Genomic DNA, 16,461 nt, shown 5'->3' on the forward strand with positions numbered 1-16,461 from the left:
CAGGATAATAATTCTTTTTTCCCACCCTTCATTTGTCTTGGCTATTTAGATTATAAGGTGTTTGGGGCAGACACATTCAGACTGGAAATAAGTTGTAAATATTTAATGGTGTGTGTGATTGACCACTGGAGCAATTTCCCAAGGATTGTGGTGGATTCTCTATCACTGACCATTTTAAAATCTAGATGGGATGTTTTTCTAAAAGTTCTGCCCTGGGAATTATTTTGGGGAAGTTCTGTGGCCTGTGTTATACAGGAGATTAGACAAGATGATCACAATGATCACTTCTGGTCTTGGAACCTATCCCACTATTACTGTCTCCTACTACGGGTTTGCCCAGCACTCAGCACAGTGGGGTCCTATCTGACACGAGGCCTCCTGTGGCTACTGTCATACAAATAATCATAAGAGCAGTTGGCCAGTAAATTCACCCAGTCCTGCTCTCCTTGTTCACCCAAAGGTTCCCACTGAAGCCAACACGGGGTTTTTGAAGGGATGGAGAAAATCATCTTGGCTTCATCATTTGGCACCCTGTTTTAATACTTCAGAAGACACATTCACATGACTTAACTTTGTGAGCAAAGATGCAGGCTGGCTCCGTTCAATAATCATCATTGCACGATACTGCGTTTGCTGTGCGGGGGAAGCAACGGCTGCTAGTCCAGTACTGAACATGTCCTATCAGACCATTTAATCAGCTACAGTTGTGACCGCTGCAGCATAAACATCTCTGTGGAAACTGCTGGAATGTGGAGAGTGGGAAGGAGGCGCTGAGATGCCGGAGGCAGAGAGTTTTATTTGCTCTGGGCTCTCTCGTTATTGCATATAAAAGGCTTACAGGGACTGACATACTAAAGTGGAGGAGAAGGTGGTGAGAAGACAAGTGGAGCTGCCATTGTAGAGACCAGCACTAGCCATGGGAAGAGCTGCCCAGAAAACCCTCCTCTCTTTACTCTGTCTAGCAGCAGCGGTTTGTCAGGCTCAGGACACCTGCCCAGGTGAGTGAAAGACAATCCTGTTCCCAACAGCGTTTCATACCGTGGTTCTTGCCCACCTGGAGCCTGGGGAACTGGGAACTGTTCAGGAATGTTTGTTGTCCTACATGCCTAGAAAGTGCTTTGCCTGCTCATGGTGCTTTTTAAATAATAAAAAGAACAGCTTCTCTGTACAAAATTCCTTTGTAGAAATTACTCTATATTGCAGAAGTGCCCATCACAGACTAGAGGTGTTCAAAAAAAGGACACAGTTTTTGCAGATAATGTTGTGAAATTGTTGCCTCTTGTCTTCATTGAGATTCTTCGAAATTTGACTTGACCTCCTCTCCCTCATGCTCATTTACTGTCTTCTAACCTCTCTATGCTGCTGCTGGAATCTCTCCGTCTAAAGCTCCCATCTCCTTTGCATATTGGGGCCAAAGCATTTCCAATCTGGCGACTGACTGACCCACGCAGGCAGATGACCTAAATTCTGGAAAATAAAATCTCAATCTTCAAAGCTCAGAGTGAGCCTATGATTTCAGATCCCTCTGCTTTTTAAAATTCACGTTTACCAGATTAAGATGATTATTTGTAAAATCGCAACTGTTGTGTATCTATCACCGCAAATCCACTATACAACTCTTTCCACGTCAGCACATTCATTTCTGCGCTTTGGCTTGAGAATCCAGCAGCATTTGAAGGTTTATTTTAGTTCATCATGAAATCCTGGGATCCTTATGCAAGATTTAGTCAAATTTGTGCAGACATCATTCAGGCAAATGGGTCATTTCCTAAATAAGGATTGAATACAGGTTTTGCCATCTTATGCATAAATTAATGTATTATTTCAGAGCAGTATTGCTTTCTCATTTCATCTCCTTACATTCATGATCATTTTGAAAATCATTTGCTATGTACAATTTATGCCCAAATGTTCCATATTTGGAGGCAGAGTTCCTGTGTCACAGGTAATAATAACCATGTCCACCCACGTTTTGTTTACCTCAAAAATTTCCACATCAGTAGAGCTCAATGGAGTTGACAGGTGTGTCCCTATTTTTCTCCACTGATGTCCCTATAAAAAATTTTAAATCTCACAATCTGTCTAATATAGAGAGGGAACTGTTAGGTTAAAAACATATTTAGTTCTTTAAAATGTATTACCTGAGCTTCTAAGAGCAACTATTTTTAAAATTATTTTACTTTTGCACAGTTTCTTCACTGAATGGCAGCTGTTTTTCTCCTCTGCATTTCATTCCGCTTTTCTTTCTCTTTAGTTAATTTCGTTAAAAGATTCTCATGAACTGAGACAAGCTGCAAAGGTCGGGTTGCAAACACTGCAGAGGGATGTGTACATCAAAATGAACTCTGAAGTGATTTCTTTTAAATACAAATATTTAATAACTTTTGTTTTCACAATAACTTAAAACAAAGGCTAATTGTAATAACCCCCAACTTTTCATATGAGGGCATTGTCTCTGAAATGCATAAAACTGAAGAAAATGTTGGATTTATCACTAATAGAGAAAAGAAAACCAAGGAACTATCTAGGCTTTCGTTTGCTGGGTATATCCCTCTGGATCTCTGCAGAATGTTTCAGATCCTGAGAATCCAACAGTCATTGATTATGGATCATTTCTTTCCCCAGAGGTGAGCTTAGTGGGTTTCAACAGTAGCGATACACTCTCCATTCTCCAAGGCTGCCCTGGAATTCCAGGTGTCACAGGGCCCAGAGGAGACCCAGGAAATGCAGGAATGCGAGGTACGTTCCCAGACACTGAATGGGAATCAGGGATGGCTGGTGCTGATGTAAATGGGAATTACTTTTGTAATATGCTCAGACTTTGGAGATTCCCCTCAACATTGATATGAGGAAACTCACATGGCATCTTCCATATCCTGTGGCAAGTGATTGGAGCTTCAGAATAACCAAGCTCTGAAATATTGTCCATTCCCTTTGGGTTGTCAGATTGGCAACCAAGTCCTGGTTCTTTCCCCATCTCTGTCACTGGCTCGCTGTGTGACCTTAGTCAAATCACTCTCTTGGAGCCTCAGTTTTCTTCTCTGTATAATGGCTATAATGGTCCTTTACCTCCCAGAGATTATCTGAGGCACATTTCATTGATCTGTGTAAAGTGCTTTGAGAAGTTTGGATAAGAGGGGCTAGAGAAGAGTAAATCATGATTATTATCATGAGCCATGACATTTTTAATGGTAGCATGTATAAAATGGTTGTTTACCAGCTTTGGTTCTCACCTGGCAGCAAGAGGTGCTTGTCCCTTTGACTTCAATGGGCCTCCATGCAAGAGTCCATGCTAGGGGATCCTGATGTGAGATCAGGGAGTCAGCGAGCCAGATGCAGATACATTATTTGAATTTTGAATTTGAGATGGGTTATTGTAATTCCAGGTTGGGGTGGTGGGTGGGGATTATGTACTCAGTATTTACTCTACCTTATAAACTATTCAGTCAGTTTTCTGTGTTTGCAGGACAACGGGGACCTCAGGGGATCCCTGGAAAGGCGGGGAAAGCTGGCCCAAAAGGTAACGTAACAAAGGGCAGAGAACTGTGTTTTCCTACAGGTGACCTAAGAATAGGAAATATGTTTTTAATCAAATATCAATTAGAGCTAGTTATAAAACACCAAATCCTATAATATCTGGGCTTGAAAAACCACCATAACTTCCCTTCACTTTATATTTGATAAGAAAGGGTTTATTATTGCAACAGAACTTCAGTTCTGATCCACTGTCAAGATCTCGGTATCTCTGATCAGTCTTTCCTATCTTATTTTTTGTTCAATCAGGAGAAAGAGGTCCTGCTGGCCCCACTGGACAGAAAGGTGAGAGACCTCAGATGATTCTTCTCACTGCAGAGCAGGGCACTTTTTGGTGCTATTCATGGTGGTAAAGGAATTGGGAGCAACAATCCTCCCCCCCCCGTTTCATTGTACAATTTTTCCTTCCAGCTTCTTGCCAAACAAAAAGCTGAAATGAAATTGGTTCCAGTTAAACAAGAAGTGTCCCGTTTTTGTTTAATAGCCAAATGACAAAACAAAACGTTGTTCTGAAATGAGGAGTTGGAACATTTCTAAATTGTGAATAAAATATTAGCTGGAAAAATTTCACCCAGCTCGAATTATAATGTCTGATATGTCATGAGGTCCTGTGCAGCCACAGGAAATAGATTTCAACTGCCGTGTAGACGTAGCCTAAGCCTATTTCATTTCAGCCAATGCAGAAGACGAGATAAGATAAATGCAGTACTACCAACCCCAAATCTTTGAAAAATTTAAATCAGGTTCATCAAAATCAGGAGACTAGTTTTAGAATCATGAGATTATGTAAAAATAATATATGTGATGTTCTTTTTATTTGCCTTTTTGAGTATTTAGGGAGCACCGGGGTCACATTTGAAGCTTTCGCCAGAGCTTTGAGGGTTAGAAACTTACCTTTTTTTTTAGGCTGATGGCTGTAATTATGTCATATCCACTTGACCCCAGAAGCTTGGGCTTTAAGGAAAACAGTAATTATCATGAGACTCATGACAAAATAATGAGAGTTGGCAACATCCTTAAGTCCCACAAAACGCCAACTTCAACAGATTGTGCAGAGTGTAGGTGGTGCATAGGATTTGATCTAGCCCCGCCACACAATTTAAACACAAGTGATGGTTGTAGTGAGATGTTGAATTATGTAGGTGACCTCTATGCAAAACAAGGATTTTATTCTGAGTTCTTTTTTTAGGCGATAAAGGAGCCCTGGGAGCTACGGGAGCCCCTGGAACAGCTGGTGAGAACCTCTGCACTTTCCTTTGTACTGAGTACATCATTTCAGTTTTATTTTTGCAGCAATTAAGTAGCTTAAAAAACTTGCTTCTTGAACAGTTACCGTGTCCACAATATTTATATTAATCCTCCTGTAAGAAATAGCCCCACCTACAAAAACAGGTGGCCATCCATGTGTTGTAATGTCCAGAACAACACTAGCCAGATGACCTTTGGTATGAGAGAAAATAGTAGAAATGTAAGTGATATCTGTAGATCTGGATGTGTATCCTAGAGAAGGGTTCTTTCTCCAACCCCTCCTTATATTTCATACATACTGGGAGTGGGGAATATGAATCACAAGAAATGGACCTATTTATATGTCCCGTTAGAGGAATGACCCTTTTTCTACTAGTACTTTATTTAACTAATATTCTCCCACTGTCACTTGGATTTTTATTTTTTTAATAGAGTCAAATTCACAGCTAGTGTAAGCATATGCAACTCCCCTGACTTGGTGGGCATTGCTCCTGTGTAGTGACCAGCAAATAATGTAGTCTATTAAGGACCAGTTCTTAGCCGTGCAAGTAGGAGCCTCATGAGAGGGCTACAAAATAGTGTTGGCTACATAATGAGAGCCGTCTCGATGGTTCAGGCTGGAAGGCTCAGATCAGAGATGTGTGTGAATCCATTAGCATTTGGTTTTTCACAGTTAAAAGCCTGTCTAGAGCAGTTTCAATTTAAATAATACTTTGCTATCCTAGCTGCTATCCCAGTTGGCCAATTACATAGGTTAAACGATAGTAAAACATTTTCTGGTTCCATTTCACTTTCTATTGTGTTTCTTTTCATGACCAGTGGAGGAAGACCTGGAAGACATACAGTGTAAGAAAGGTGAGAGTTTCTTATGACCACTAAATGTCATCTCATTCTATCCAGAGACCCAAACATGAAAACCTATTAGAGATAGACAAATTGCAAAAAAAGACATCTGTGATTTACCCCATTTGCTGTTCTCAAACTATCCGCGGAGAGACTTTGATCTTTTAAAATGAAGGTGTTTGCTGTTAGCAATTGGCAGGTGAATCTTTCTCTTTCAGCCGATGGGTTTGCTTGGAAACTGTTTGATGTGAGTATTCCTGTGAGTATCTGATATTTTTTCGGGGTGAGTGCTCACCCAAGTCACATAATGACTGGAAGCCCTTCTGACTCACAGAGAGATTTCAAAATGGTGAACAGGCACTTGCAGTACAAATCTTCGTGCACATTTCAGTTTCCATGAGTTTCCAAGATGCTTTGAGCCAATCCTCTGTTCAGGTTGAGCTGGTCTCACACAGAACACAGGGGGTTGGGCAGGTGGTTGTCTTTTTCTCTTGCAAACAAACCACACTGGCACATTGGAGTCTAAATAATTTGGTTTGCTAACTACAGAGAGCATGAAAAGCCTAGATGGGTACAGCTGTTGCTGTGGTAGGTTTCCAAAGATAGAACACAGAGGGACCACAAACTATTTAAAGGGATACTACCCAATTCCCAAACACTACAGTGGGGCTCAAAGATGGTTTTCTAGTCACCTGATTCTGCAATTGATTTGCCCCTCAGTGCAACATAAAGCAGCCTATGAATCTCTGCTCCAAGGAGAGTTATACAACCAGTTTACATATTTCAATTCCTCTTTCAATCAGGAGCAAAGAACTGCAAGGAGCTGTTAGCTAAAGGGAAAATCATGAGCGGCTGGTACACCATCTACCCCAGTGACTGTAACGCCATGACCGTGCTGTGTGACATGGACACAGATGGTGGAGGATGGATTGTAAGAACCGAGCATAATGAAGCTCATTGGACATTTTTTCTTGAAAAACAAACAGTTTTCTGTCCCCAAAATGGGAGGTGGCTCTTACGCAGTGGGTTGTAGCTAGGAGAAAAGCATGAGGACAGAAGCTCTGAAGCTGTTAGCTCACCATGGTTAGCTGAAATAAAAAACACAGACACTTCCTGAGCCCTTCTAATCCTCCCTAATCCTTGGTTGTGGAGATAACTTGGTTGTGAACACAATGGGTTTCATGGAGGGAACCCAGATCTTTAGAATCTAAAAGTCCCAGTCTCAGGGGACATTTGTCACTGGTCTGACACGGTTAACCAGGTTTCCCTTCTCCTGGCTATTCTCTGCCCGGTTCTCACAGCCTCCTCAATAGCTGCCCAGACTCTGGAACCAGAATTCCTTCTTCCTTCCCCTTCTGTCACAGGCCTGGTGCCTCAGCTGCTCTGTCGCTCAGGCAGCCCCTGAGTGTGAGAGGAGAGAGCGTTCGAGGGAGCTGAGGAGATGAGGGGTTTGAACCCTGTACGTACCTCACATTTAAACATTCCAATTTATTATTCTGCTTATTTATATCCCAGTCGTGCCTAGAGAATCTGATGAAGATCAGGGTCCCATTGCGCTGGGTGCTGAACACACCCACTGAGAGACAGCCCCTGTCCTTTACAGCTCACACTCTCCATAGACAAGGCAGACAAAGGGCCGCACGGAAAGCAGAGGGGATGTGACTTGCCCAAGTGGCAGAACTGGGTATAGAACCCAGGCCTCCTGATTGCCAGTCCAGTGCTGTAGATTTTGGACCATGTGATCCTTTAATCGAGTGCTGTTGCTGCCAAGATTTAATACGATCCTGTGGGACAAGCCTCCATCTGCGATACTCACCTGAGGCTGAAATAGATCTGACCACGTTAAATCTCATCCAGTGATTTACAGTCTCAGAGTTTCTGGCCTCCTCCTCTATGTAGGATGGAAATCAATGTGGGATTTCCCAGCTAAGAACCTCCTGTTTCCCTGCAGGTGTTCCAGAGACGGGTGGATGGCTCTGTGGATTTTTACCGTGACTGGAATTCGTACAAAAGAGGTTTTGGGAGCCGGCTGTCAGAATTCTGGCTGGGGAACGACAATATCCATCTGTTATCATTCCTTGGTAAAGACATCACTGATGCATTCTTTTCCTTACAACAACCTTCTCCACCAAGATTTGTTCCCACATTTTAGCCATGGATACAGGGTATAGAGTTGTACTATTGGTAGAGGTAACCCTTCTGCTCCAGACACCCCTTCCTGTTCCTTACAGCCCAGTCCTGCCACACAAAGCTATTGAAACCAATAATGCGGTGGTAGCTGGGCTGGCTCCAGTCATGATTCATGGAGCAGTATTTGGTCCTCTGGTGGTTCACCCACAGTACAGCAATAAGGGATGCTACAGCCTGGATGAGGTCATAGATTCCGAACTACCGTAGCAAAGCATAACACAGAGCAAGTTTTTAATAGGGAGGTTTGGTTGGTGGATGGAAATTGAATTGATAAGGGGCGATATGAAGATATTGGCTTGATGCAAGAATCAGTGAGTGAGATTCTATGATGTGTGTAATGCAGGCAGTCAAACTGGGTGGTTATAATGTTCCCAACATAATGGGGCCTGATTTGTGTTTGGGGCCTTCTAGAGGCTCCTGAAATAAAAATAAACATTAATAGTAATAAACGCTAATGGAAGGTGCTGAACATTTTGCTTTCAAATTGTTTTCTAAAGGTCCCAATGAGCTTCGCGTCGATCTCAGAGATTTTGACAACAACCATGAATTTGCTACCTTCTCGTCATTCAAAGTTGCAGGAGAGACTGAGAAATACACGCTGATCGTTGGACCTTTTGTTAATGGCACTGCAGGTAGGTTCTGATCTCATCCTTTACCCTTTGTGGCAGATGGAAAAATGGAAAGCAAAAGTGATGCAGAGTATTCTATGGCAGAAGCAAAAGGCGAGGTAATCGGTGGGAGTGATGTCTGTCAGGAAACATCAGTTAGTCTCCTGGTGAACTATTAAAGGAGAAACACAAGGTTTAGTGACAACAAACCATACAGTATAATATGGATATCCAGCCTAGCGAAGGACTGAAAGCAGAATGATAAACAGAGGTAGGCACAGCTACTGCTGGTTGCTTTCCTAAATTAGATTTTAATGCCTCATAGAAATATCTGAATTAAACTAAGTAGGCACACCAGGATTGGTACAAGTCATTGGGTGGTTAGATATGCCCCATTTTATGCAAACTATGCATCCAGACCCCCGCAGACCAGAGAGAGAAATATGTTGTGCCATGCAGAGTCCTCTACACATCACTGCAGGATTGCTTAGGCCCACCCACCAGCCAAGTAGGGAGAAAGCCTTTTAACTCGGTTTAAAAGGGGCAGGGGACAAAAGCCAACAGCTAAGCCTAAAAAAGGGGCCACCTTAACAGAGGGCTAGATTTTGTGGGGGAGGTGACATGAAGGGTCAGTGGAGGAAGAAGAGAGTAACCAGTAGAGGCATATACTCAAAATCTCAGATACCTCTACATAAATGCAAGGCGGATGGGGAATAAACAGGAAGAACTGGAAGGATTAGTACAATAGGATTAGTACAATCGTAAATTTACTACGTAAGTGGCATCACAGAAACTTGGTGGGATGAGTCTCATTAGTGGAATATTGGTATAATGGGGTACAGCTTGTTTAGGAGGGACAGGCAAGGTAAAAAGGGAGGAGGCGTTGAATTATACAACAAGAATATATACACTTGTTCTCTGCTCCAGGAGGAGACGCGAGGCAGACCAACTGACAGTCTCTGGGTAAAGAAAAAATGGATAATAAATAGAAGTGATCTCTTGGTATGGGTGTACTACAGTAATGAGGGACTTTAACTACCCAGACGTTTGTTGAAAAAGTAATACATTAAAACACAAAACATCTGATAAGCCCTTGGAATGTATTGGGGACACCATTTTGTGGAGGAAGTACCCAGGGGGACCAGCCATTTTAGACTTAATTCTAACCAACAAAGAGGAATTGGGAGCAGAAGACAATTTGGGTGAAAGTGATCATGAAATCACAGATTTCTTTATTCTAAGGAAAGGAAGGAGTGGAAACATGGACAAAGTGCCAAGGAGAAGTACAAAAGAGTAGCATACCCATGTAGGGACAAAATCAAAAAGATTAAGGCACAAAATAAGTTACACCTAGGAAGGAACAGAAAAATCCATAAGAAGGGGTTCTTTACATGTATTAGCAGCAAGCGAAAGATGAAAAAAAGTGTAGTTCCTTACTTAACAGGAATGGAGAGCTAACTGATGACATCAAGAAGGCTGAGGTGTTTCATGGCTAGTGTGTTTCAATCTTTACTAAAAAGGTTACCGGTGATGACATACACAACACACTATTAACAACAAGGGGGACGGAATGCAAGCCCAAATAGTGTGGGGAAAAGTTAAATAATATTTAGATAAGTTAGATGTATTCAAGTCAGGAGGGCCTGGCAAAACTCATCCTAAGGGACTAAAAGAGCTAGCTGAAACAATCTCAGAACCATTAATAATTATCCAGAGAACTCCTGGAGGATGGGTGAGGTCCCAGAGCACTGGAGAAGGGAAAAAATAGTACCTATCTTTATAAAGGGGAAAAAATGGGACCCGGGAACTGTAGGCCAGTCAGCCTAACTTTGATATCTGGAAAAATACTCACCCAAATTATTAAACAATCAATTTGTAAACACCTGGAGGACAATAGGATTAATTAGCAATATCCACCATGGAGTTCTCATGAACAAATCATGTCAAACCAACCTAATTTCCTTCTTTGACAGGGTTATTGGCTTAGTGGATAAGGGGAAAGCAGTAGACATGATATATTTTGATTTTAGTAAGACTTTTGACAAAATCCCACATGGCATTCTCAATAAGCAAACTAGGGAAATGCAGTCTGCGTGCAATTACTATAGGGCGGGTGCACAACTGGTGGAAAGACTGTGCTCAAAGTGTAGTCATCAATGGTAAGCTGGGAGGGTGTATCTAATGGAGTTCTGCAGGGGTCAGTCCTGAGTCCCATAGTAGTCAATATTTTCATTAATGAGTTGGATAATTGAGTGGAACATATGCTTATAAAATCTGCAGATGGCACCAAACTGGGAGGGGTTGTGAGCACTTTGGAGGACAGGATTAGAATGCAAAATCACCTTGGCAAACTGGAGAATTGGTCTGAATTCAACAAGATGAAATCCAGTAAAGACAAATGCAAAGTGATTTACTTAAGAAAGACTAATCAAATGCACATCTCCAGAATGGGGAATAACTGGCTTGGTGGTAGTACTGCTGAAAAAGAACTGGGGTTTAGAGCGGATCGCAAATTGAATATGAGTCAACAATGTGATGTAGTTTCACAAAAAGCTAATACCATTCTGGGTGTGTTTACAAGAGTGTGGCATGTAAGAAACAGTAGGTAATTGTCATTGTCTACTCAGCACATAGGAGGCCTCAGCCACAGAACAGTGTCCAATTCCGGGCACCACACTTTGGGAAAGATGTGCACAAATTGAAGAGAGTTCAGAGGAGAGCACAAAAAATGATAAAAGGTTTAGAAAACCTGACCTATGAGGAAAAGTTATAAAACTGGTGAGGTGTAGTCTTGAGAAAAGAAGACTTGGGGTGGGAGGTAAATCTGGTAACAGTCTTCAAATATGTTAAGGGCTGTTATACGGAGGATATGATCAATTGTTCTCTATGTTCGCTGAAGGTAGGACAAGAAGTGACCAGTTTAATCTGTGATAAGGAGTTCTAGATTAGATATTAGAATTAAATTTCTAAGTATAAGGGTTGTTAAGCTCTGGAATAGGCTTCCAACAGAGGTTGTGAAATCCACATCACTGGAAGTTTTAAAGAACAGGTTGGGCAAACACCTGTCAGGGATGGTCTAGATTTACTTGGTGCTGCCTCAGCCCAGGGGGTTGCACTTGATGACTTCTTAAGGTCCCTTCCAGCCCGACATTTCTATGATTCTGTGATCATAGCGAAGGCTCCGGGCTAAGCTATTGGGTTAGGAGCACATTGGGCTCACATTATACCATCACGATAGTGCAAACTGATTTCAAGCCACCCAAGGACTGAGCATATATTGACGGCAATGAGTTACTCTGGATTTGTTGTGGTGTAACTGAGATCAGACTATAATTTTTTGGCATCCTTTCATCTAAAAGAGACGGCGGGAATTGCAGCCGATGATGTAGATGGTTTGCAATGTCTCGTGTGACTGAATAGTCCAATCCCAGATTTGCACGATCTTTGGCAGTTGCTGCAAATGTATCTGTCTTGGTTGGGAGCTGCTTGCTTCCTACGGGCTCTTTTCTCTTCGAGCTGTAGGAGCCAGCTTCTGTCATGGACTTTGAAACTCTGATGGAGACGATGGCGCCACTTGTTACGATCACTTGCCAAGATTTCTCATAGGTCACGATTAACTCCAATTCCTTCATATCTCGTTTGCATGAGTCTTTATAGCGAAGCTTGGGACGTCCTGTTGTTCTTGTTCCCTCTGACAGCTTCCCATATAGCGTCCTTGGGTATGTGTCCGTCTTCCAACCTACTCATATGGCCCAGCCAGCGCAGTTATCTTTGCTTGTCATACTTGGTAAATTTGCCCTTTGAAGAACCTCTGCATTGGTGACTTTATCTTGCCATTTGGTGTTGAGTATGCAGCGTAAACAGCATAAGTGGAAACTGTTTAAGCTTTTCTCCTGATGAGCATAAGGTGTCCGTGTTTCCCCACCATACATGAGAGTGCTGAGGATGTAGGCTTGGTACACTAGCATTTTGGTCTTGATGGTCAACTTTGAGTTGTTCCAGGCTCTTTTAGTTACTCTGCTGAAGGCGGTGGCAGCCTTTCCAATGGGAACATTTAGTTCTTCATCCAGTGAGAGGTTTGTGGTCACTGTAGAGCGGGGGTTGGCAACCTTTCAGAAGTGGTGTGCCGAGTCTTCATTTATTCAGTCTAATTTAAGGTTTCACATGCCAGTAATACATTTTAACATTTTTAAAAGGTCTCTTTCTACAAGTCTATAATATAACCAAAGTATTGTTGTATGTAAAGTAAATAAGGTTTTTAAAATATTTAAGAAGCTTCAATTAAAATTAAATTAAAATGCAGAGCCTCCCGGACCGGTGGCCAGGACCTGGGCAGTGTGAGTGCCACTGAAAATCAGCTTGCGTGCCGCCTTTGGCACACGTGCCATAGGTTGCCTAGCCCTGCTGTAGAACCTAAATAGCTGAACTTTTTGGACTACTTCTAGCTGGTTGGCATTTAAGGTGATTGAAGGATCTTGTGGACCCCCCTGTCCTAATACAACCATTTTCTTGATGCTGATGGTGAGAGCAAATGCCTGACAGGTACTTTAAAGGCGGTCCGTGAGTTCTTAATAGATCTTCATCGTGGGCTCGGAGGAAAGCATCATCGGCGAATAAAAGATCCCTGATTAGCACCTTTTTGACTTTGGTCTTTGACTTAAGTCATGACAGGTTGAAGAGTTTCCTATCCGATCTTGTGTGAAGATACACTCAGAATATGGCCTGGTGTAAAATGTTCCTCTCTGGAAGTAGAATTGCAGCCTCTCTCCTGATTCCAGGGAGATTTCTGCTGCCTGGTGAAGGGAGAAATTTAGTAACCCCACTGCAGAACCACCAGGTTGGGCTGTGGGAACTGAACTGTAAAAATGTAATAAATAAACAATAAGAGATTATCTCATCCACCTTGTGACTGTAAAAACATGTAATAAATAAACCCAATTGTTTCCACAGGGGATTCTTTAATCGAACACAACGGCATGATGTTTACAACCCACGACCGCGACAATGACATGTCTCTATCTAACTGTGCTGTAGCCTTTAAAGGGGCCTGGTGGTACCGGGATTGTCATATGTCCAACCTGAACGGATTATACCTGAAAGGAGCCCATGAAAGCTATGCTGATGGGGTGAACTGGAAGTCAGGCAAAGGGCACCAATACTCCTACAAGATGGCAGAGATGAAAATGAGGCCCGTGTAGCCAATTAGGGAGGCAATTGTAATAATTATACTTAGCTTTTATATAGCAGTTATAGTCCTCTCCTAATGAACATTAATCTGCAAATGACAATAAAGATCTTTTCTTTATCCACCAGCCACGAGGGGGCAGACATCATCGTACACACTTACTCAGCTCAGTGCACTAGGACTAGAGCTGGTAAAAAGAATATTTTTGTGGGGGAAAAAATGAATTTTTAAGTTGTTTGCATTTCAAAGGATTCTAAATTAACCCAGTTTTGCTTTTGTGTTTTTAATATTTTTTTAATTCCTCTTCCTGATACGTAGTATCAGAAAACGTTATTTTATTTTCTCATTTACCAAAATCCTGGCTTTCTATAAAGAACAAAAATTTGGTCACTGGCATGATAATATTTTCAATAAGAATTGCTGAAAACATTTAAAAAGCGTGATTTTTTTTCCTGCCAAACAAAACATTACAACCACATCAATGATATTTTCATATGTTTTTTAAAAAGCTGCTTGTCCACAGAAAAACTCCTAGTTTGGAAAATGTCAGCCAGCTCTGTCTAGGTTATGTCTCCTCTCCTGCCTGGCTCTGCTGTCGCTTGATTCCATTCCCAGAAGCACCACGACAGCTCCTACCGCTGCCGTGCAATTCTTCCTGTGGTGTTAGTGACTCGTTACCCTCAGATGCTGCCTCTGCCTCTGGAGAACCTTCCCCTCTGTCAATAAACCAAAGGCTGCTCAATGATTTCCACCTCTCAGATTTGTTTGTACACACAATAGCATTAAAGCCGAAATGTGTCTGGCCCTGCGTTGTGAACACTGTGGGCAGAGTGCACCCTGGGCAGCCGGGGACATTATTTGTCTGGCTCCCCTGGGGAGTACAAGAGAGGGGCGCTACCTCTGCCAGCAGCGTGGTGGCTGCCGAAGGGGCATGTCTAAATAGGGTGATGGTGCAAACAGAAGAGCACTGAGATGATCTCAGGCCAAACCTGCACTAGAAAGTCCCATCGCCCAGCCCATGCCTACTCGTGACTTGTGAGGCAGAACAGGCCATAATCTCCCTTCTTTGTGCTGGTCGGATTCCCAGCGGAAGATTTGACAATCAGCAAAGTCAGCAAATGCTGACTGGACCTCAAGTCCCACCTCTTCCCCCCATCTCCCTCTCCATGTTCCAGGGGTAGGGTGACCAGATGTCCCGATTTTGGGGTCTTTTTCTTATATAGGTTCCTATTAGCCCCTAACCCCTGTCCCGATTTTTCACACTTGCTGTCTGTCATCCTAGCCAGGGTAGAGGAACAAAAAGATGGGCCGCGGTGCCGGTTTTTATTGTGGACCCCGTATGCTATCACAAGGCCCACATTCTCACTTCCCTCACCCACCGCCACTCATCCCTGCCTCCGCACCTCCTGCTGTGCTCCCCAGTCCATCCCAACACCCCCACCCAGTTCTAGGCCCTGCACCAGCAAGAGTCATCACCACTGCTCCTGCCGAATCCAGACCTGCTGCCGCGGGAGTCAGAGCCGCAAACCACAGGTGCTGCTCCCAGCAGAGTTGGAGTCAGAACTTCTTGAAGGCAGCAGGAGGGGAGGGAATTGAAGGCTCTGCCATTGGTGGTCCCATTCACCAGACTGCCCGGCAGAGCGATCCTTTTGGAGTCTACCCTACCTGGGCAAATTCAAATCTGGGCTGTGGGGCTTAGCATGGCTCTTCCTAGGAGATCCAGCAGGCCCCAAACAACAGCAGCGGCCTGCACTGGGCATATGTTGTACGGCCAAGAAGCCCTGAGCCTGCACCAGCTATTCATCTTCCCCTGTTGTCTACCTTCTCCCACTTGATTCCTGCACCCCACCTTCACAAGTACCCCACTCAGTCACCACGGCAGGGGGCCCCTTCGCTGGCTCAGGGCTGATGCAATTGCGTGGGTTGCACATGTCTAACCTCATCTCTGGTGGTCAGCCCCAATTTTTATAGGGCTCCCAGGCACAGATGACTCATGCTCCTCCCCATGGGCATCAGGTTTATATAATTTTTGGTGGTGCCCAGAACAGGTCCAAGCAGAGCCGTCCCATCCATAGGATGGACTTGGTTAACCGCCCTGTGCCTCGCGCTTTGCAGTGAGGTGCCCTGCACTTCAGAGGGACACGGGGTTCAGGGCGACATGAGAGGTTAGTGGGGAGCCTGGCACCGGTAGCAGCGAGTGACCTGCCCCTGCTCCACTCCCTCTCCCCCCCCATCCCATCCCTTCCCCCAAGCCCCTACCCCACCTCTTTCTGGCTTCCGTCTCCCTCCCTCAAGCGACACTGGGAGCTGGTGGAGCAGAGCGGAGCAGGGGCGGGCTGGGGCTGGGTTGCTCGCTGCTGCCGGCGCCAGGCCCCCTGCTAATCCCCCACACTGCCCTGGCTGGACCCCACATCCCCTTGAAGCGTGGGGCCCCCCAAAGCCTGGTAAGCCCAAACACTGGTGGAGCCAGGCCCATGTTCTTAAATATAACTTGCCGCTTATGCTCCTCACCCATAGTGCGGGGGCACACTCTAAAGGGGAGGACACGTAACCACCCCACGTATCATCTCTGTCAAGCAACCTCCCCCCGTTTTCCTATGCCCAGCGTGGGGCCGCCATGCTTTCCCTGCCCCATATTATCTGGGGGGTGGGGGCGGTGGAGCAGGAGGCTCTGTCCTTCTCCCACTGTGCCCCCCCCCCCGGCATGTTCAGTCGCTCTCTCTGGCAGCCAGGCCGGGCGGAGAGCGGGATGGAACCACTTCTCACGCTGGCTGAAGCCGGCCGCTCCATGATGCTATTCCATGCAGCACAGCAGCTGCCTGAGAGAGCTTGGCTGGGCAGGTGGCAGCAGCG

The 16,461-nt window shown here is 44.2% G+C and overlaps 1 protein-coding gene across 1 annotated transcript; it reads left to right on the top strand.

The window, feature by feature from the left end:
* The first annotated feature begins 683 nt into the window (after window positions 1-683).
* On the top strand, window positions 684-14,353 carry LOC101930950 (ficolin-1-like). Its single transcript, XM_065571964.1, has 10 exons — window positions 684-998; window positions 2,626-2,739; window positions 3,467-3,520; window positions 3,784-3,819; window positions 4,724-4,768; window positions 5,602-5,637; window positions 6,429-6,556; window positions 7,577-7,706; window positions 8,313-8,447; window positions 13,374-14,353. The coding sequence occupies exons 1-10, from the start codon at window positions 917-919 to the stop codon at window positions 13,619-13,621; spliced, it is 1,008 nt and encodes a 335-aa protein (XP_065428036.1). The 5' UTR covers window positions 684-916; the 3' UTR covers window positions 13,622-14,353.
* Window positions 14,354-16,461: the final 2,108 nt, after the last annotated feature.

This window comes from Chrysemys picta, chromosome 18 (genome assembly GCF_011386835.1).
Source record: "Chrysemys picta bellii isolate R12L10 chromosome 18, ASM1138683v2, whole genome shotgun sequence".
Lineage (NCBI taxonomy): Eukaryota > Metazoa > Chordata > Testudines > Emydidae > Chrysemys > Chrysemys picta.